Source organism: Choristoneura fumiferana, chromosome 13 (assembly GCF_025370935.1).
Source record: "Choristoneura fumiferana chromosome 13, NRCan_CFum_1, whole genome shotgun sequence".
NCBI classification, from domain to species: domain Eukaryota; kingdom Metazoa; phylum Arthropoda; class Insecta; order Lepidoptera; family Tortricidae; genus Choristoneura; species Choristoneura fumiferana.
The window spans coordinates 1,625,903-1,649,643 of record NC_133484.1 but is presented as its reverse complement, the minus strand read 5'-3'; the positions used below and the strand labels follow the sequence as shown (position 1 = coordinate 1,649,643).

Sequence of the window (23,741 nt, the reverse complement as noted above, 5' to 3'; positions counted from 1 at the left end):
AATTAGGTAATTCTGCGCGGTAAAACAATGTAAGTAAGCATTCTTAATTTATAAAATTTATTTAGAGTCCGTTCCGTAACTATAGTGTTTTTTCACACATTATTTAGCAAAAGAAAGTAAAAAATATATAGGTACTTTTTTGATGTATCTCTTGTGCGTCCCTACTAACTGCCTACCTACTGTCTTTCGTTGGTATAAATAGTTAATTGTGAGCATTACATTTATTAACAAAATTTCAAATCAAATATCTATTTGCTAATAATTATTTTCAAAAAGCGGTAAATATTTGCTGAGTATTTATCAAACCAGAAATTAATTTAAACATGCGCAATAAGGCAGACAACGCCATCTATCGGCGGCAGTAAGGTAACGGGGACAGAATAACTAAAGAGTTCTTTGGGTAGCTCCATTAGCTAACTTTATAATCAGTTGTTTTATAATGGCGCGACTGCTATTATTTGTTTGTCTGTTTATTTTAAATAAGAAAAGGACGGACAGTTCGTGAGATTTTTCCTGTGTAGGTTCTAGGATTCCTGGAAAAATAAATATTGTAATAATGGCCTTTTAGTCGATTGCGACTTGAGCTTATAGCTCGCTCAAAATTTCAGTGCATAGAGGTTCTCGTTTGCAATAGAGCAATTGTGGCCTAAAGGGAGCTCTAAAATGTTTTTTAATATTTCACGAGAGGAAAGCCGCGGATAAAAATAAACACCAGAATTTCCTAACATTTTTATTAAATAACATTATCTATATTCTCCATTCACATTACACGCATAGCTCGGAAACACCTCAGTGGCTGACGGAGGCAGTGATCGCCAAAGATTTGAAATGTACAAATAAATTAATAAATATAATTATTTACATAAAAGCCGCAGTAGAGTATGGCGGAGATTCCCTGTCTTACTGGCTCTGTGCTTGAGCGATTCTGAAAAAAAAAACGATAATTTACACAATGACACAGATACATACACACTATCAAAATTATTGACATTTAGAGGGCTAAAAGACCGGCGAAAATATCGCTAGATGGCGTTAGTATCGTGGTTTTTTTGACGTTATGGTCTTGCTTGCCATCGGGTTATTTAGTTATTAGCCAATAGGTAATATTACTGCAATTTTCTGCCGTCAGAGTGTAGAACAAGCACAAAACCGTAAACAGTTTTTCATAAGATCATAATTATTTCAATAAAATTTTCAGTAATATAGCACTGCCGTTACTATCGATGTAAGTATCATGTTATTTTGTTACTAATAAATATATCACGATTTCTATAGCTAATAACTCTTTGGTCATGATCTGCCATGGCGACAAAATTTTGTTTGCGCTAGTGTCGCCCCCTGCGCAGAGCTTTACGATACTAACGCCATCTAGCGATATTTCACCTGTCTTTTAGCCGTCATTGTTAGTAAAAATGTGTGTGTGTTTTATGTGTTTAGTTTTAAATGGGTCCCACTGAAAAACAGCGTTGCGCTTGCCGCAACATTATGGCGAGTTCAGCCCAATGAGGGCTATCGTTTTTTGTCTCACAAGATGGCGCACTGTTGCGTGAGGTTTTCAAGTATGGCTTTCAAAGTCTGTTATTACGGGCGTGAAAACAAAGTTTAGATTAAAACCGTACCATAAAAATATCGAGCATGCCACAGTGTTGCATAGTCCCCGTTTTGTTCGGAAAAAAGGGAGGACAAAGGTTTCCGAAAGACAAAACTGTCTCAAAACACAGACATTCATTGCCCCGGAACGCATATTTGCCATAATTAATTTCAGATATTGCAAAATATTCACAAAATTATTCTAATTATAAATAAACCCGCGTAGCTCAACCAAAAACTATGAGATTTGACATTTCGGAGACCTCACGCTACACTAGCGCCTCTAGTGGCGAATTCATACGCGATAGCCCTCATTCATACTAGGTACGAGTACATACGTGGATAGTGCCACGAGAGTTGAATCGAATGATTACCCACACAGCTATAGAAAGAACTAATCGCACAAAAGGACAAGCCAATAAAAAACAAAAAACATAACTTGTAAAAAAAACAAGTATCGCAACTCAGTCCTTCTACCGTAAAAAGTTGTGAGATCTATGTAATACCAAGTCGGTTAATTTCTCTCTGTTCTTAATTCTTGGTTAATTTATTCAGTCCCTATTTAAGGGTCCTTCTGTCTTAAGTTATTTATTACGTAATTAGCTAACCTAACATCTTATAGTGACCGTATCAATATTAAAAATCCCTTATGTTTTAAATAAATAGATTGATTTGGTCATCGCAAACAACACAATGTAACTCACAAGTATTTAATCCTACTAATATTATAAATGTGAAAGTTGTGTGAGTGAGTGAGTATGTTTGTTACTTCTTCACGCTGAAACGGCTGGCCGCATTTGGAGGAAATTTGGCAAAAAGTTAGTTTACAACCTGCATTAAAACATAGGATACTTTTTATCCCGATATTCTCACGCGATAGGGATAAAATCTCTAAATAACAACTGCTGGGCTTAGAGTTATGAAACTTGGTATGTAGGAAGCTGGACGTCTAGAGCAACACATAGGCTACTTTTTATCCCGATATTCCCATGGGATAGGGATAAAATATTGAAATAACAACCGCTGGGTTTAGAGTCATGAAATTTGGCATGGGTGTTTTAATTTAACGATAAACTAAACCACTATTTAGTTTTAGGGAATTACCACGAAAATTTAATAAAATCCCGGAATTTCAATTCAACTGCTGTATCTAATGATATACGCGTGCGAAGCCGCGGGTAAACGCAAGTACATATTAAATTAGATTGTTTAGTGCAAAAGAGCGGCACGCGGCTGTGTGTGTAATCATTCACATCAGTCTCGTGGCACTCCTATATTACATTTTTATTTTTCTGTGTATCGAGTATGTGTAAAAATAGCATTATTACGAGCGCCATCTAGCGTATAACACAACATTGCTACATAGTTCAAAAGCAGTGTTTTCCAAACCGTATTGGCGTTATTTCTCGAGTTGCGAATTGTTTAAAGTGTGTTTATATTTCATTACAGTGTTTCGTTGAAAGCTAGTAAAACTAACTGATTCTGACCGATGCAGCTATCTTATCAACTATTGTGTCTATCTAATACTACAATCGCGTTAACTATCCAATTTGAAAATAAAAATTAATCAAAGGAAAAAAAACAACGCTGCTTACTTATCTTTCAACTTTTATTTTCTTAACTTGTTTCTTAAGTTTTTGAGTCAATGGGGTCACACACAACGCGGTTACGAGTTTGAAAAACATTGTTTTAAACCATTGCTAAAGCGATGTGATTTTAGCGCCATCTAGTTGCAATCTTGGACACTTTCTTGTCTTAGAAACATCTTACCCGTGACGAAGCTTGGTGTACGCTACTCAAGTGCCATCTAGTAACAACAAGTAGAAACTGCTTGTTGGATACCACGCAGCGGGCTTATGCCCTGATCACACGTACCGAGTAGAGTGGCGAGAGAGAGTCCTCGGCCGAGTGCTCGGTTCGTGTGTACTATGTGACGAGTACTCGCTGAGCGAAATGGCGAGCGAGCCACTCGGACCCTGGTTTGTTTACTAGGCCGAGTGCCCACCCCCGCAACTCCTCTCAGCATACCCCGCGCCGACTCGCTCGCCACTCGGCAGGTATGAACTCGTTCACTCGCCACTCGCCAGTCGTAGCGGAGCGGCTGCGCAACCGCGTATTGGCCACTGTCACCAGGAAAATCAAAATGCGTGTAAACACCTACTCGCCACCCTATTCTCTCGGCCGAGTACCAATTTGATGTCTCGCCATGCTATTCGGTACGTGTGATCAGGGCATTAGCAGTACAACAACAGTGTCAGAGCCGAGTATGACATGCGACTGCGTCGAGTTCGCACGACGGGTTGCATCAATCAGTGCTTTATAATAATTGATACTAATGGGCTGTTTCACCATCCATTGATTAGTGTTAACTGACGGTTAGTGTGATGCCGTCTCCGTCTATTTGAACAAAACAAATAGAGACGGCATCACATTTAACCGACAGTTAACACTCAATCAATGTATCAATGTATCAAGTATCAATGGATGGTGAAATAGCCCCTAAGCAGTGGGTCGAGCGAACCGGTTGCAGTCGTGTGCACCGTCGCCGATCGCTATCGGAATGCTACCTTAAGGCTACACGCACGCACCATGCGCTAAGCCGCGCGGTTTTGGCGTGCCGTCCCCACTTCAAAGTTTCGCTTGAGAAATAGGCGGCACGCTCAAACCGCACGGTTAGCCCCAATGGGGCTAGTGCGTACATTACATAGCCTATGGTATAGACACGCGAGGGCCGACAACTCACAAGACAATCAAATTTACCAGCGCCATCTAGTTCGATCTCATTTATTCTGCAGTAACCAAGCGAAGCGGCAGCCCACATCTACACGACAAGCGCACGCCATCTCGCGTCAAGTTTCTTTGCGAACTTCCTTCCGCTGGCGTTCGTGTCGTCAGTGTGTTGTATGTATTTTTATATTTAAGTTTTTAAATGGGCCCTAGTGAAAAACAGCGTTGCGGCTTGCCGTAACACTATGCTGAGTAAGAGTGAGTGAGAATGCTATTTTTTTCCAACTAATGTATTTTTATGTGTATCGAATATGTGTAAATAAATGTTTCTCTCTCTCTTTTTCTCTCATCTAGCGGAAACTGTGAGGAATTACTTACTTGTTAGATAGTACGGCGGAGACGGCACCAACGACGGTGTCGGGGCGAGGTATCGCGAGCAGCTCTAGACTGCGGGTGTAAGGCATGGGCACGTCGGCGCCGGTCACTCGCCAGGCGGGCGCGTCCAACTCGAAGAAAGTGGGGGATTCCATGACGCGGGCGCAAATCTCCGCGCCGATACCTGGAAGTTGAAAATAGCGCCATCTAGCGATTGTTTGGACAGTTTTTGTTGAGGGGTTATTTTATCTGCGGATTCGGTCACGTGAATAATTACCTACATTATGACACTGTTAGTTAGTTAGTTAGTTCGTGGGAGCATCGGGATAGAAAGTATCCGTTTTTTACTCCAGAGACGAGATTCAGCTATCTTAATTATCAAATCCGTCCTGCCGAAGCTAAACAAACTAGACAATTGGAATAAAACTGGTGAGCGCGAAAACTACCGTTCCCCCGTGCCCTCATTGATTCCAAGCCTTTGTTTTTTTGATTCCACACTGGTACGAGACTCAGTTATCTTGACTGTTACAATGTGATAAGAGTCATTTTCACGATAACATATTTGTTCTAAAAACAGTTTATCTTGATGCGATCTTACTTTCCGGTTTTTAAACGCATTATATTTAGAAGTTCATGAAATGTGTGTGAACAAAAACTGTTATTGTAATGAGGGCTATCGCGAATGAATTCGCCGCTAGGGGCGCTAGTGTAGCGTGAGGTCACCGAAATGTCAAATCTCATAGTTTTTGGGTGAGCTACGCGGGTTTATTTATAATTAGAATAATTTTGTGAATATTTTGCATTACCTGAAATTAATTATGGCAATTATGCGTTATGGGGCAATGAATGTCTGTGTTTTGAGACGTTTTTGTCTTTCGAAAACTTTTGTCCTCCTTTTTTTCCGAACAAAACGGGACTACGCAAGACTGTGGTTGCTCGATTTCATGGTACGGTTTTAAGATGTATTAAATACGATTTTAATCTAAACTTTGTTTTAACGCCCATAATAACACTTTGAAAGCCACACTTAAAAACCTCACGCAACAGTGGCGTCATCTAGTAAGACAAAAAACGATAGCCCTCATTGAATCGTACATATGAATGGGTGAATGAGTTTCTGGATGCGTCTCCTGGTAACGATGTGCTTGCGTCTAGATGGGCGTCGGTAAGTGATGAATGTTTGAGGTTTTGCGTGAAGATGGATGAACGGCCTTCATCTGTGTATTGACGTTATTTACTAATTATTTTGTTTTTATTGTATGTATTGCTTAGACTCTAAAATTCACAGTGCTTTAGTTTTACTGTCATACTGTGTAATTTCATTGAATAAATAAATAAAAATAAACCTAAATAAAGTTACCAGACTGTGGCCATCCCTGCTCAACGGTGACAAGATGGTGCGTTTTGGCGACGGACTGCGCGATCGCGTCGAAGTCCAACGGCCGCAGCGACCGCAGGTTGATCACCTCGCACTCGATACCTGCACAAAAATGCAAAACAATGTTGCAGTGACATTAGCGCCATCTCGTATCGTGTAGGCGAACTACGTGGAACAGAAGTTCGCTTTATTGGCTGCTGTTCTTTTCATGGATGGTAGTTCAGAACTTCGACGCTTGTAAACCGATTTGTATTTGTTTTTTCATCTTTGTCTCGGCTTTATTCTTCGTCTGGTCCCATAAATCATAATACCGGGTGTGGCCTATAATACGAGCAAAAAATTAAAGCATAAATCGTCCTTGTCAAACTGAACAACTTAGTTCAACGACTTTTAAAAATAATGGAGTCTTTGAATTTTCCCCTTTTCATACAAATTAAATACTGCTATCAATGTACGCCATCCTAGAACACAACTGACGTCGCCTGTCACGCTACAAACATCAAACATTTTGCTTTACGTCTTCGAATAAACTTAAAAGTGTAATAAAAATTAAAAAACAAATTATTTTTAAAAGTCGCTGAACTAATGTTATTCAGTTTGAGGAGTATGATCTATGTTTTAATTATTTGCTCATATTACTGGCCACACCCGGTATGTTTAGGAACCTAGCTCTTGTCGTTGGAGTAATCGTCATTCTGTACGCCTCTGCCAATGCTTTGAGTTACTGGCACAAGCTTTGGAGAGATTTTTCTCTACTTTTTGTGCACTAATTTTAACTTAGTCACAATATCAATAGGCCAGTTTATAAATCAATACTATCGATACTATAGATTCTATTGTCGGTCTTATTTCAACAAACAATCGATAATATCCGTAGTATCGACATCGCCGATAGTATCGATACTTAGGCCTATTGATATTGTAATTATTTTTTCTCAAACATGACATGAAATATTGACGTTGTGTTACAAATAATAGGCCGAGAAGTATCGCGCTGCAGGCGCTGCGGCTCGGCTGCCTGCGCGCGGTCACTAGCGGCCTGCAAAGAGATTTCATACAACTTGCAGGCCGCTGGCCGGCAATGCGACCGTCTTTTGTTTCAACGCGCGTCCTGCGACCGCACGCGGCCCACGCACAGCACGCACAGCAGCACCGCCAGAGGCCACAGTACACAACACCGCGACCAGACTAGCGTCCCGCCAGCTTCTTTTATTTCACGTAATGTTTGAGAAAAGCACTATACAAGCCTCGGCCGGAACCTGGGGTTGCCGGCCTTGCATCCATATCCGGCCTTGCTACGCTCGGCCGTCTATATCTGCTTAGCCGGCAACCCCCTACTTCACGGCCTCTACAGTAATGTACTATTCGAGGCCACGACACGACCAGATGCAGGTTTTGCAGGTGGTAGGACCTTGTGCAAGGTCCGCCCGGATTGCTACCACCATCTTGCTCGCTAATCCTGCCGTGAAGCAGCAGTGCTTGCATTGTTGTGTTTCGGCGTGGAGAGTAAGACAGCCGGTGCAATGAGGGCTATCGCGTATGAATTCGCCACTAGAGGCGCTAGTGTAGCGTGAGGTCTCCGAAATGTCAAATCTCATAGTTTTTGGGTGAGCTACGCGGGTTATTTATAATTAGAATAATTTGTGAATATTTTGCAATATCTGAAATTAATTATGGCAAAATGCGTTCCGGGCAATGAATGTCTGTGTTTTGAGACAGTTTTGTCTTTCGAAACCTTTGTCCTCCCTTTTTTCCGAACAAAACGGGGACTATGCAACACTGCGGCATGCTCGATATTTTTATGGTACGGTTTTAAGGTGTATTAAATATGATTTTAATCTAAACTTTGTTTCCACGCCCGTAATAACAGACTTTGAAAGCCATACTTAAAAACCTCACGCAACAGTGCGCCGTCTAGTGAGACAAAAACGATAGCCCTCATTACTGGCACTTGAGGTACCCCATCTTAGGCCTCTAGGTTGGTTGTTTATGGGCGGTGGTGATCTCTTACCATCAGGAGACCCACAAGCTCAAAAAAAAAAACGATACTTGACAATATCCCATTATCATATCAATCTATTTTAGCAACGACATTCGACGAGTTTGAGGCTAAATCCAGGCTAAAGGCAGTACCATTGGCGGCCAGTTCTGCGGCAGCCTGTAGCGCGGTGTCAGTGGCTTTGCCGGCGCACACCACTGTGATGTGGCTGCCTTCACGCTCGATCTTTGCCTTGCCTGGAACAACGGGGAAATTAGAATAAGAAACATTTATGTGGGATCATGAATGAAGCAAAATACTTTTAAGCGGTTCGCTTCATCTTCATAATGCGAACTGCTAAGGAATCATCCCAGCCTATATACGTCCCACTGCTGGGCGCAGGCCTCCACTTAGAACAAGAGGGCTTGGGCCATAGTTCCCACGCGGGCCCAGCGCGGATTGGGAACTTCGCACGAACCATTGAATCGCTTCGCAGGTTTGTGCAGGTTTCCTCACGATGTTTTCCTTCACCGCAAAGCTCGTGGTAAATTTCAAAATGTAATTCCGCACATGAATTTCGAAAAAACTCAGAGGTGCGAGCCGGGGTTCGAACCCACGACCCTCTGCTTGAGAGGCGATAGGTCAAACCACTAGGCCACCACGGCTTTAAATAATGCGAACTGCTAAGGAATAGTCCAATATAAATATGCTGCCTCTCATTATAATTTGTATTCACGTATTCCGACCAAACCCGATCCTGTTCCTAAACTTTTCTATCAAAATTAAAAAAACCGCAATATTTTTTAGTTAAATTCCGCTCCGTTTCCTCACTTTGACATTGGCACAATCGTCGTTCTATCCGAACTTATATATTGCCATTAAAAAAAAAGTAATGGTCCTTAATGGTGCTCCCGTCGTCTGTTTTTCCAGTTAAAATACAATCTAGGGCTCTTCAAGGCTAAGAGTGAATAGGCTGCTACTGAACCGGTGAGAAACACTCTTGGCCTCATCTGCACTTAACATCAGGTTAGATAGGGGTCAATCACGGTCAATTATTTAATAATAATAATAATAATAATCATATTTATTCAGACTTTTCAATCCATTTTGTTAGTAATAATAATCACTTATTGACTAATGTTAGTAGCGTTCTATGTTAACTTAACTTAATTTAAAATAATAATAATGATAATAATGTCAAATTCACATGTCACGTATAAAAGGAGGCACAGGAGCGTGCAACGAATGCCAGAATTTCTGTTTTTATGTAAAAAAAAAACAGAAATTAAAGTATTTTTTTTTTATAAAAAATAATATAATTAGAAAAACACAACTAGCACATAGGCATATTCGATAGTAACTCAAAACCTTTTTCACTCTCTCGCTCGTCTCATTAACTCTACAGAAGTCTTTGGTCATTCAATCCGCTCATTTATTATTTAATTATATAAATATGGAATGGACTCTTTTAAATTTTTATTTTTGAAATTCGGGCCCCCACGGTCCCAGAGTTTCAAAAGCAAATGCTGCAAATATGTAGCTGTCTGCCAAATTCGCACATTTGTGACATTTTTGAGCAAAGATAATTTATTGATTGTCAATCTTGGCTCAGAGACGGCCGGAAGACCACAAGCCCTAAATTTGCCAGTGACGAAGCGAGGACGTGGAACACCACCCTCCACTTGGCTGACGACGGTCGGAAAGACCTCAGCGAAGCAAAACTGGACGCGAGCAAGGCACATGACCGTGCGAAGTAGAAATTGCAGACAAGGTCGACCTCACGTAGGTACTCGTAGATGGGATAAGGTCTAGCCCGGATGATGATGATGTCTAAGTTTAATCTTGGCGGTATTAACGCTGCCTCATGGTACGGGTAAAAAAATCCTCGGCACGGGGACCTTTAATTTGACATTTGACATCTCTTTTAGACAAAAATTTATCAATGTGCTGTCAATTTTGTATTATAAAATGAATCTGTAAAAAACACTGAACACGTTTTTAAAATGTTGCAGAATAAAAGTAGCTCAGTTATAAAAATGTGAGTAGAATCTAATCTTGCATGTAACTCCCCTTAGTTAAACTTCCTGTATATCATCAACATCTTAATCCCAGCTTATACAGGTGTAACATTCCGAACGGTCAGTACGGGAAAGTCTGAAACTATAAGACATACGAAGATCTGTTGTTAGGAACCATGTCATCGATTTAAGTAACAAGTAAAACTCCATTCAAACATTTAAGTGAAACTTGTAATCAGCTCGGGAATCGAACCCGAACGATTTGAAAAATAAAACTAAACATTATTAAAGAATATGAAATAAAATGCATTTTATTCATTCCAGATATCATGTTTCATAGTAACATTTATTGCTTATGATCTACACTATCGATATCCAAATAGAAATAATTTATGTTTTATTTTCAAAACAACCCGGTTCGATTCTCGAACTAATAAATAATAAATAAATATCATGGGACACTTGACACCAATTGACCTAGTCCCAAACTAAGCAAAGCTTGTACTATGGATACTAGGCAACGGATAAACATACTTATATAGATAAATTTGTACTTAAATACATATTAAACATCCAAGACCCGAGAACAAATATTCGTGTTATTCACACAAATATCTGCCCCGGCCGGGAATCGAACCCGGGACCTCAAGCTTCGTAGTCAGGTTCTCTAACCACTTGGCCATCCGGTCGAAGCAAAAACTGAGCAAAAGTTTTTTTTTTAAATCTATGAATGCAGTTTTTATTGTCATTAAAATTGATGACATGATTTCTAACAACAGCTTATCGTATGTCTTATAGTTTCAGACTTTCCCATACTGACCGATCTGAATGTTACACCCTGTATACGTCCCACATACCTCCACTCCTGTATATTGCACTCACCGAAAGGCAGTACGAAGTCGGAGGACAGTGCCTCATCAGACATGGGGAACTGCTGGCCGTAAAGGATCTCGTCTTCGAGCACCACCACTGGGTCGGGGTCGCGGATTGCCGCCTTCAGCAGACCTGGAAAGTTAAGGACAATAAACACCGGTTTTATGAATTAAAATGAAGCCGCGGTGGCCTAGTGGTTTGCCCTATCGCCTCTCAAACAGGAGATCGTGGGTTCAAACCCCGGCTCGCACCTCTGTGTTGGAAAACATCGTGAGGAAACCTGCACACACCTGCGAAGCAACTCAATGGTGCGTGTGAAGTTCCCGATCCGCACTAAGCCCGCGTGGGAGCTACGGCCCAAGCCCTCTCGTTCTGAGAGGAGGCCTGTGCCCAACAGTGGGACGTATAATATAGGCTGGGATGGATTGATGGATGGACCTTGATCTCCTCAGTCTCCCCTATACAGATAATTTGAGTCCTGGAGAAGGACATGGTATAGTTTTTATCACGGTAAATTGCATAGTTCCCGCGGGATAGCGTATACGCATTCTGCCCGAAGAATCGCGAAACTGAAGTGGCAATGGGCGGGGCACATTGCTCGCAGGACTGATGGTCGATGGGGTCAAAAGGTTCTCGAATGCCGTCCGCGGACCGGGAGACGAGCTGTCGGTAGGCCTCCAACAAGATGGAGCGACGATCGCGGGATCGCGGTGAATGCGGAAAGCACAAGATCGGTCTGAGTGGAGAGCCTTGGAGGAGGCCTATGTCCAGCATTGGACGTCTTTCGGCTGACATGATGATGTCAAACAGAAAGTCTCGTGTAAGGATTTCTTGAACAATTAGACAATGATTCCCGTAAAGTCAAGTAGGTATAACTAATGACAAAATAAAATTTCTCGTGTGGGCAAGGAAAAGCAGTAAATACTACAAAAATTAACAGCTTAAGGTTTTTATATAATGTAATTCCCCCTCTGTGTACCTATACCTACATAAAAATAAATATTTTATTGAAATATACGTACAAAGTAAGAAGCCGGATAGTCGGATACCTGGTTAAGTCGCGGGATCGCGGTGGATGCGGAAAGCACAACGGCTGAGTGGAGAGCCTTGGAGGAGGCCTATGTCCAGCAGTGGACGTCTTTCGGCTGACATGATGATGATGATGATGATTCTGCGCTGAGATAAAAAGTAGGATACCTTTGGCATCTTCCGCGGAGTACGGCATGACAACCTTAAGCCCGGGGCAGTGGCTGAACCAGGCGCCGAAGCACTGCGAGTGCTGCGCGGCCACGCCCGCCGCCGCGCCGTTGGGCCCCCGGAACACTATCGGCACCGGCACATTGCCCGCTGACATGTAGAACGTCTTCGCTGCTGAGTTTATTATCTGAAATAATAGTACGTTGTGTCTTAAGGGCGGCAAATAAGGAATTACTAACGAGAGTATATAGAAGCCCAATAATGTCAGTCAAAAGTGAAAATTTCTTAATCAATTTAGGCTATAACAAGCACTTATGAATGTCAAAAAAATCTACCACCGGTTCGGAAAAGCCTCTGTTGAGAAGAATCCGGCACGCAACTCAACAAGGTATATTTTTTTAAACAGTTTTACATTATTATTAAATAAGTCGATGTTTGTAATTCTAGTACCGCCCGTGCGACATACAATGTTTTAAATCACATTTGCGAGTAAAATTTTATATTTGTGAAAGAAAATTGCCGAAATCCTCCGAATATTGTCGATACCTTAGGGGTCATCCATAAAGTACGTCACACAAGCAAGGGTCAAGCGGTTTGTGACAGAGGAACAAAATAACTGCAATTTTCATCGCAATTCGTGTCACAGGGGGGGGGGGGGGGGGCTTCTAAAAAACAGGTGTGACGTACTTTATGGATGGCCCCTTAGGCTGCGCTCTTGGCCCCTTACCCTCCTCCCCTGGACCCTTGGTCCTCCTGCAGGTCGTGCAGCCGCAGCAATATTAGTACGCGTAACGACTCATTTACTGACCTTGGGTATCATGACAAGAAAAAAAGGTCGAGGGTTTTATTTGGGGGGGTTGCAACCAAGGTATGCATGCTACGACACTACGAACAAGTGTGAAAAATAAGTTTTTGTAAAAAATTTCATTTTTAATATGAGCTTTTTTTGCCGACTGTACTTTTTGTTGACTGTACTTGCATTGCCATCCAAATAACGTTACTGTAACAAACTTCGAAACCGAATATAAGCACCAATACCATAAAGACCTTATTGTGGCTGGGTTTGTTGTTCATTGAGTAACCCATATGTCTCATATCATATCCCATTCATTTTAGTTAGCTGTAGGAAGGGGTTTCCACTACTTCTATAAAGGCATTATGATGCTTGGAGGTACTTTGTATTATAAGCGACAACAGATTCGCTACTGTGTCAAATACAACAAAGCCTTATTGCCACTCGTCAACCTGTACTAGACATCCAATTTGAGTCAGACTCTTTATATTATATAATTAGTGAAGGGTTCAAAATTACGAAACGCCATGCAAAAGGCTATCCAAAGGCCTCTATTCAAAAGGTCTTGCAAATGAAAATGAACAGGGTTTTGATAAGTAACGGCTTTGGTAACAAAGCTTTACAAAAGAAACGCTTCAGAAACCTTTGAAGCCGGTCTGTTCTGTGTCCGTAAACACAATTCAAGTCCAGGTTGTAATAATAACTACAATGAAAATCGCTAAAGTTTAAAATGATGAAATCAGATGCAAACAAAAACATTGCACATATTTATCAATGCTTTCAATAAATTCTGTCTGAAATAATGCAATAAAAATAAGATAAAGCTACTCAACTAAACAATACAGATTTTATACTGTCTACCTAATACCTTTAAATCAGCAATTATTGTATAATACATATTATATATAATCAGAATCTCAGAAATGACTCCAACCATTGCGATGAAATTTGGTATGTGGGGGTTTTTGGGAATGACAAATCAATCTAGCTTGGTCCCTGGGAAAACACCATGAGTTTTAGCCCGAGCAAAGCTCGGTCGCCCAGGTACTTATTATGTATTATAGCAAGCTGTAAATTTTACTGCTGTCAATTGTCAAATCGTTTCATACAATTTTTTAAGGTAAATACCCAAGCACATTCTCCTTATGTGCGTAATGTCGCAACATCGACATAGGCAAAATACGTCTTCCTAAAAAAAGCAAGAGTAAAAGCCATTAAAAAAAATCCAAGCCATTGAACTCCATTCATTGGATTATTTGTTGGTTCGTTTGGCAATACCGAAAAGGAGAATTATTAGTACAAAAAGAAAGGAACTGCTGCGAGTACTACCCATTCATTGGGTTGACAGATAGCGAGGCAACTTACATGATCAATAGCTTGCATTGAAAAATTAAAGGTCATGAACTCGCAGATGGGTCTGAGGCCTGCAAATGCAGCACCAACGGCCAAACCAGCAAAACCGGCCTCTGTGATCGGAGTATCCAGGACTCGCTTGTCTCCATACTTCTTCCATAGGCCTCTGAAATTTGTTAAAAAGACATGTTAATTGATTGATTTACAGGTTATTTTGCAGAGGTCTGTATTAATGAACTACAGTTAAAGTCATTTATAATGACATGGAAAGGACAGCAATATTTTTGTTGAAGACAGTTGGTGGTTTATAACCAAAGTTATTGAAATATTGGCTCACATAATTTGTTAAGTCATAATGTATTGTTGTCATAATTGTTTTTCGCTGTACCTCTTTAGTTACTTATAAATTAGAATATAACTTGGGTTATATATAGACTAGGCTGCATTTTAAGCTAAAAGCTAGAATAAGATCTTATGTTTTGGCCTAATAAATAAATCAATTAAAACTTTAAAAATACGGTTTGATAAACATTTGGAAGAATGTTATTAAAACATTTCAGGTTAATTTAAACAATTGAGTGTAGTTCAGACATGTTCTTCTTTCAAAATAAGAAAAGAAAAATCTATTCATAAATTTGTTGTCCTTGTAAATGACATTTTAAATAACCAGCCAGTTAGAAATTGCACGGCCACTAGATAACAACACGAACTTGATCTGTCAACAAACTTAGTTATGTAACATGCTTCGTATTACCTTAAATAATGTACCTGCAACTCCTACGTTCCCTCAAAAACTTAGATTACTAATCCCTTTCTAAGTTAAACTGCCAATATTTGCAAAAATAAGCACTAAAACTAGTTATTTTTGAAGATAATGCTCACCGAGTAACTTTGTACGCCCCGTCGTATTGAGCGACTTCCTCGCCCAAAACGAACACCTTTTCGTCCCGTTCCATTTCCTCGTCAATCGCCTGGTTCAGGGCATCACGCACAGTCATAGGCTTCGACGCCAAAGCCTTTGAAGTCGAAAAACTACGTCTCGACAGCCGCCCCAACATCGCGAACAGTACCGGTGATGATTTCAACGCCATTTTCACTTCCAAACTTGTAATTAACACTTCTTAGTTAAGCGTAATGCACTTATAAGCCAAAAAAGAGCTTTTCCAGTGGATATAACTTGAAATTTCGTTGAAAATGGGGTTAAAATCGAGACCGCACAGTGTCGAAGGATGAATGGAGGTCGAAAATCCGCAGTGACATTCACCACGGCCGTCACGTCTAGTAGTATTACGAGATCTTAGCCAATCGTGTCATAGTATTTTGGTTTCCAACTGGCTTTGATTGGTCACTTTACTTTCGGGTTGTTCAAGTGACAGTTGGCTCGGTTAGCACGTGTCAAACTGACTGATCCAATGACATTTGAGTAGACGAGGAGTCGTAGACAGGTTTTATGATAATTTTAACCGACTTCGAAGAAAGGAGTAAGTTATAAATTCGGTTGTATTGTATTCGGCTTTTGACTTTATTCGATTACGAGATTTGAAGATCTAACTTACTTTCTAAAAAATATGCTATCTATTTCAAACATTATCTTTTATGTTTTTTGTTTTATGTCTTAGTGGCCAGTATTTATTTTTGAATAGTGTTCAATTATTTTTGAATAGGCTTCCCAAACTGCGTCGCGACGCCCCGGGGCATCGCGACATTGTCTTAGGGGCGTCGCGTGTCGATGCGACCGAGTCGAGTGAGCGTAAGCTATGGCGTAAGTTATAAAGAACAAGTAAGTACAGGTCAAAAATAGACGTAGAAAAAGAAATGAGACTGGCAATTTCCAAAAAGATAACCGGTTACTAGGCTACTACTAAAATAAGTAAGCATTTTTGCGAGCTGGGTATTACTCGGTAATCCAGCCGCCAAGTAGCAGTGCATGTACCTACTTACCGCTGTGTTCCTGCGTGTAGAGTAAGAAATAAGACAGCCGCATCGCTGGTGAAATTAGGTACAGGTAGGTAGCCTAGGTAATAAAATAACCCATTAACGTAATATATTGCCACAGGATAAAAACAGGACTGCACAAATTGCACAATTAAAAACAAGTGCACAAGCAGCAGGCAATGCACTCGGCTCAGCATATAGGTAAGCTGCGAGCTGAAAAAAAATTGCAGCGCTGGTTTATAGCTTGCGCCCGTCCCACAGCCTGAAAACCAAATCCAGAGCCGGTTAACGCTGTATTATTGCTAGTATTTTGAAGTACATAATTCTATCTTAGCTTTCTTCAGGCTGGCAACTACAAACATTGGCATTTCAAAGTTCAATATCTGAAAAATGGCTGAACTGATTTTATTAAAAAATAGCTAAGAATCACCGCAAGGAAACTCGCTTTCACTATGTTCGAGCTACGATGCCACGGACAGACAGACATACATTGGCATCAATCTTATAACACCCCTCTTTTAACTCTTTTAACATGTGCATAATAGTTTTTAATAATTTACCAGACGAATTAAAGGTGTTGTCGGGAGAAATGTTCAAACACAATTTGACGAAATGGTTACTGACGAAGTGTTTTTATAGTGTCAAGGACTACTTAAATTATAGGCAATATTATTGACATTATTTTTGAACATTTTTTTTTTTTAATTTAATTATAAATTACCTTTAGCTTATTTAATGAAATATTTGTACGCTTGCTTGCAAGCTGAATACAAGGACAACAGTTATAATTTATGATAAGACCAATGTATTTTTTACTGTATTCTGACAAATAAAGTTAATTTTAATTTGAATTTGAATAAAAAAGGGTTTAACAGACAATAAAGAAGAACCTAGAAAAGCTAATAAGGATGTTTGTCTATGGTTGCAACGGACCTTGCACGAAAGTGCTCTAGGGCATAAAACGCAAGGAGCCCGTAAAGCCTTAATGCCGATTACACACGCATAATATACGCTCACGGTCGCCAATTAAGCCGGATTCTAATAGCGTGTTTACTTAAACCGCCGAAACCGCTAGGGATGCCAGTGGAGAAATTTGACACTGTCCCAAAAAAAAACTGTATAATTTGGTATCTAATCTATACCTACCGTGTTTTTTTTTTATATTGCGCTAATTTTGATAGACGGCTTATTGATAAAAACATGCATGCTAGTGGTGAAACTTTGGGACACTGCCCCAAAAAAAACTAATCTATCTATACAACGTGTTTTTCCGCTAATTTCAACAGACGGTTCATAGAATAAAAAACACATACGAATAATTATCTTAGTTTAGATAGAACCTACCTATTTATATATAACATGTAGTTTATATACACTAAAGATAATATCTGAATACTTTATTTATAATGACTCTCATGTAGTATGTATGTATGTATGTACATACCTAATTACTGTATCTATATTGAACTGTAAAATTAATTGTTTATGTACAAATAAACTTATTATTAAAGTTGCTTATACTTACATACAATATAAAATTTACAAGACGTGGTCGTTTAGAGGTATTAATATCTAATAATAATTAATCATATTTTAACACTCGACTGCACTACCCGCTATTCCGTAAGGACGACATTTAAAATAAAGAAAGAGCTTGAAATATCAGCTAGATCTAATCAAGGATGACGATTCAGCAAATAGCAAACCCTAAAGGCTTGTTTCCGGAGGCGACCAGTGCAGTACTATGAAATACGAAATGATCATCATTCCGTCCTTTTGACACTTATACTCTTTAATACGAGAGAGAGAGGAACGGTACGATATGAACTTCAATTTTCGAATTTCGGAGTAGGCTTTCACGCCCTATAGGTACTACGTAGGGCAAGTAATATCGAATTTCGTAGGTTCCCCCCAGGGACCCAGTATTTGAAACTTTTGAAGGGGATTTTCATAAGGCATCTTCTACCAATCCGCATTTTTTAAAAAGCCGCTGTGGTCTAGTGATTTGACACAATGGCCTCTCAAGCAGAGGATTGTGGGCTCAAACACGGTAGCAGTGGCGTAGCATAGTTGGGACAAGGGGGCGAACCGCCCCGGGCGGCACATTTTGGGAGCGGCAAAATACCATAAAAATTTAATGGTATGTGTGAAGTTCCCAACCGCACTGGGCCCGCGTGGGAACTACGGCCCAAGTGCTCTCATTCAGAGAGGAGGACTGTGCCCAGCAGCGGGCCGTGTATAGACTGGAATGATGATAATTCCATAACAAAAAAAGTGTCGCACCTACGATTCGGACCGATTAGAATGAGTACCCTAAATAAAGGGACGCAAAATTTTCTTCCGCCCCGGGCGGCTGATGCTGATACCCACGGGCCACGCTACGCCACTGCACGGAAGTACTATTAGTTAATGACAGAAGACATCGCGAGGAAACTTGCAAAAACCTACGAAAGTGCGTGTGAAGTTCCCAATGCACTGGGCCCGCGTGGGAACTATGGCGCAAGCCCTTCATCCTGAGAGTAGGCTTGTGCCCAGCAGTGGGACGTTTTTAGGCTGGGATGATGATGATGATGATCGTTTACCCGGTGTTTTCGTCTGCGGTTTGCGACTTTCGTTGCAGTTTGGGATTTGAAGTTAACGGTCGCTTTCGGAATCAGGCCTTAAGGGTAGTGGGCGTGGTGCGTTGCTTGTAGAACTAACGGTCGTTGGGGCGGCAAGGTTCTAGAGTGGCGATCTTGCAACGAAAGTGAAGAATGGGTAGGTCATTTCTGTCATTTTTGGTTTTGTCTTTAGATATCCTTCGGTTTTGCGTCTACTTACACTTTATAAATCCTTTTATATGGTGTTAATTAAGATAACCAACAAAAAGTTTAAGTTGGAAATTGTCTGTTTTGGGATAGTTAACTAGTATTTAAAGAGAGAAAAGATAAAAAAATGCCACTAAAATTGTCTCATACAAAAAACTCTACTCCTTCACATTTTTTGGGGACAAAAGCAATGCAACGAATAGTTTTTTTTTTAATATTTCTATTTACAATACATTTTGAGACAATAACCCAACTTAATTATGGCAACATTAGCAGCCCTAATAACAACAAATTCAGCTAATCTCATGCAAGCGTCGCTACTGTCTAACAGAGAGTGCCACGCGAGTACGAAAACGTGATTAGTACCATTTTTCGCCACCGACCGGGTTAAGTTTGTGCTGCTATAAAACATCTTTTAGTAGCCAAATCAAGGCTTTTTCAAAGATAAATGTTATTGCAAAGCCGTTATCTTTTTATTGTTGGAATGAAGTGTCCATTTTACGTTCCATTTCACGTTAGGGACGGTTCCAAGGATCGTTTTGTGTGAATACGGAACGTGTGATGATAAAGGATGGGATCAATTTCAATTTTATGAATATGAAAAAGGAATAATTTAACTATACGTTTTTTTAAGGTATCGCGTTGTCAAAGAACACAAAGGGGCCCTTTTCAAATCATTTTGTTACCAAGTAAAGAAAAAGTCCCAAAATCAGGGATCCGCAAAAATGGCTTTGATTTTCAAGGAATATTACGTACTTTCGTAGAGGCTTCGTGGTGGCCTAGCGGTTTGACCTATCGCCTCTCAAGCAGAGGGTCGTGGGTTCAAACCCCGGCTCGCACCTCTGAGTTTTTTGAAATTCATGTGCGGAATTACATTTTGAAATTTACCACGAGCTTTGCGGTGAAGGAAAACATCGTGAGAATACCTGCACAACCTGCGAAGCAATTCAATGGTGCGTGTGAGGTTCCCAATCCGCACTGGGCCCGCGTGGGAACTATGGCACAAGCTCTTGTTCTGAGAGGAGGCCTGTGCCCAGCAGTGGGACGTATATACGCTGGGATGGGATGATTACGTACCTACCTACTTACCTAGTTAGTTCCACAAAACTTTATGTTAAATTTTTTATAATCATCATCAGCCGGAAGACGTACACTGAACAAAGCCCGTAGAACGCCACAATGAACGACAACTCACCACTTCCATCCATCGGTTGCCCGCAACTCTCACGATCTCGTAAGTTTGTCCATTGAGGCCTGCCAACGCTTCATCTTCCGGTTCGTGATCGCCTTAATCATTGTTTTTGTTTTATTTTTTACGTCATTTTTACGTTTCGGGGCTGCAGACTTTACAATGTAGCAAAAAGTAATGATCAATAGCCGATCAAAACTTAATATTGAATATTATTACAATTCACCTCTCCATTTCCTCCGTGGATGTCGTAAGGGGCGACAAAGGATAAAGGTTAAGGTATACCGTAGGCGACAGGCTAGCAACCTGTCACTATTGTACCTTTATTTTGTCAAACTAAACCTAAATTTGCTAAAAGTGGCTCCGAAGCGGTAACGTTTTGTGCGCTCTGCCTACCCCATTTGGGCGTGATGTTTGTGTGTGTATACGGAACCCTCTAGGTGCAGCGCGTGGTCCGGCACCCAATGAGGGCTATCGCGAATGAATTCGCCGCTAGAGGCGCTAGTGTAGCGTGAGGTCTCCGAAATGTCAAATCTCATAGTTTTTGGGTGAGCTACGCGGGTTTATTTATAATAAGATTTTTTGTGAATATTTTGCATAACCTGAAATTAATTATGGCAATTATGCGTTACGGGGCAATGAATATCTGTGTTTAGAGACAGTTTTGTCTTTCGGAAACCTTTGTCCTCCCTTTTTTTCCGAACAAAACGGGACTAAGCAACACTGTGGTTGCTGGATATTTTTATGGTACGGCTTTAAGGTGTATTAAATATGATTTTAATCTAAACTTTGTTTTAACGCCCGTAATAACAGACTTTGAAAGCCACACTTAAAAACCTCACGCAACAGTGCGCCATCTAGTGAGACAAAAAACGATAGCCCTCATTGACCGGTTTATTTTATTAATTTCACTTGTTATAAGTACTTTCTAATTGACAACGACTATCCCAGCGCCCCGTTGACGATTATACCACGAATTTCCACAACAGCGAGGCCTGACAATTTCAACACAGAATTATGCATAATTAGGTGTCAAATGAAGCTTTATAATATACATGATATTGTTATGGGAACATAATGACCCATATAAAAGACCCTTGGCTTAAATTATGGTTATTACGGACCTTTTTAATTAATGCAGGCAAAGGCAAAGCGAGCATTCAGCTGGGGCCTATTATAATTCCCGTACATCTGAGGCATTTAGAGGCATACTTGGTGTAAAAAAAAGTGAAGGTACATGGAAACTTGCACACACTACGTAATTTTATGCTAGTTTTTTAGTAGTTGCTCTATATTAGGATAGAAACGTGAGTAGGTATTAAATTAATACTGAATTAATTGAAATTACGGGATTTCCGGAAAAAAATCTGTGAGATATCCTAAGGATATTGTGATGTCATTAGCTTGCATTTAGAAAAGTTTATGTAGTCATTAAGTTTTCTTAATTTTACCGATTTTCTGCGTGACTTTTTTTTTTCGTATAAATCTTCTACAAAGTATTAGAAAACTTAAAACAGTCGGGTAAAAATGGAAATGGATGGAAAGATGACTGATGAGCCGCGACTTCATCTGTCAAGAATTCGTTTATCACTATATTTTTTTCTAAATTAAAACTGTACTATGCCCTTCCCAGACTGGCAAACTCTCCATATTTACTCGTACTAAATTACATCTAAATCAGCTCAGAGGTCTTAGCGTGAAGGGATAGCAGACATTCAAACAAACAGAGTTAGAGCTTGTCTAATTTAAAATGACGCGTCCGTCACTCAACTAAATCAGTTCATTATGACTAGTTAGATAGCAAATCTTACAATAAACCGCCTGAGTCTAATGGGTTACTAAATCCCCCTTAGACTCAGGCGGTTTATTGTAAGATTTGCTATCTATAACTAGTTATAATGAACTGATTTAGTTGAGTCTTGAGTGAGGGACGCGTCGTTTTAAATTAGGCAAGCTCTGCTGTGCATTTACAATATTAAGCTCCACATAAACTTGCTCATTTGCCAACCAGTCGAATAAAAAAAACTATATAAACAACTTTACTTCGCTCATTCGCGACCTTACAAATCTGTCTATGCAAACGATACGAGTATATGCGTTCACACAGCTCCCTGTAAGAACACACACACACACACACACACACACACACACACACACACACACACACACACAGTTAGACTAACGCATTGACTTAACCTCCTGGGGTTCAAAGTGATAATACTAGTACATATTGTTAGCAATAGATCTTATATCTTTTGAAAAAGGAATAGTGTAATTTTCTCTATATCATTCAAATTTACAAAAAAATAAATTCAACTTTATATATGAGACATTAAGTTTTAAATTTCGATGTCATATTTTGTTGTATGGTGGGCCGCAGGAGGCTAAGGAAGAGTGCAATCGTTATCCATAAGTCTAGCCTTAATCCGTTTAATTGCCGTCCTAATCTCTTCATCTTCACGAAACATATCCAGCCAATCCAGTTAAATGTAGGCCGACAAATTTTATGTCTGCCTCACACAGGCCATGGGAGAGCCTTAGGCTGCGTTTTCACCAAAGATGTGCGAATGTGTAGCGAAGATTTTGTTGCGAGGAATGTGTTGCAAGGAATGTGTTGCGAGGAATGTGTTGCGAGGAATGTGTTGTGAGTGTGTTGCGAGGAATGTGTTGTGAGGGATGTGTTGCAAGGAATGTGTTGCGAGGAATGTGTTGCGAGGAATGTGTTGCGAGGAATGTGTTGTGAGGGATGTGTTGCAAGGAATGTGTTGCGAGGAATGTGTTGCGATTGCGAGGAATGTGTTGCGAGGAATGTGTTGCGAGGAGGATGTGTTGCGAGGAATGTGTTGTGAGGGATGTGTTGCAAGGAATGTGTTGTGAGGGATGTGTTGCAAGGAATGTGTTGCGAGGAATGTGTCGCGACGAATGTGTTGTGAGTGTATTACGAGGAATGTGTTGTGAGTGTGTTGCGAGGAATGTGTTGTGAGGGATGTGTTGCAAGGAATGTGTTGTTGTGAGGAATGTGTTGCGATTGGCGAGGAATGTGTTGCGAGGAATGTGTTGTGAGGGATGTGTTGCGAGGAATGTGTTGCGAGGAATGTGTTGCGATTGCGAGGAATGTGTTGCGAGGAATGTGTTGCGAGGAATGTGTGTGAGGGAGTGTTGTGAAGGATGTGTTGTGAGGGATGTGTTGCAAGGAATGTGTTGTGAGGGATGTGTTGCGATTGCGAGGAATGTGTTGCGAGGAATGTGTTGCGATGCGAGGAATGTGTTGCGATTGCGAGGAATGTGTTGCGAGGAATGTGTTGTAAGGGAATGTGTTGCAAGGAATGTGTTGGCGAGAATGTGTTGTGAGGGATGTTCGCGAGGAATGTGTGCGAGGAATGTGTTGTGAGGGATGTGTTTGCAAGGAATGTGTTGTGAGGGATGTGTTGCAAGGAATGTGTTGTTGAGGGATGTGTTGGCAAGGAATGTGTTGTGAGGGATGTGTTGCAGGAATGTGTTGTAAGTGATGTGTTTGCGATTGCGAGG

At 40.5% G+C, this 23,741-nt stretch overlaps 1 protein-coding gene across 1 annotated transcript; it reads right to left on the bottom strand.

The window, feature by feature from the left end:
• Positions 1 to 847: 847 nt before the first annotated feature.
• LOC141434559 (pyruvate dehydrogenase E1 component subunit beta, mitochondrial-like) lies at positions 848 to 15,557 on the bottom strand. The gene is made up of 8 exons (XM_074096990.1): positions 15,165 to 15,557; positions 14,295 to 14,448; positions 12,137 to 12,323; positions 10,949 to 11,071; positions 8,204 to 8,305; positions 6,053 to 6,172; positions 4,696 to 4,876; positions 848 to 925 (listed from the first exon to the last, which is right to left on the bottom strand). The coding sequence occupies exons 1-8, from the start codon at positions 15,371 to 15,373 to the stop codon at positions 901 to 903; spliced, it is 1,101 nt and encodes a 366-aa protein (XP_073953091.1). The 5' UTR covers positions 15,374 to 15,557; the 3' UTR covers positions 848 to 900.
• Between the last annotated feature and the right edge of the window lie 8,184 nt (positions 15,558 to 23,741).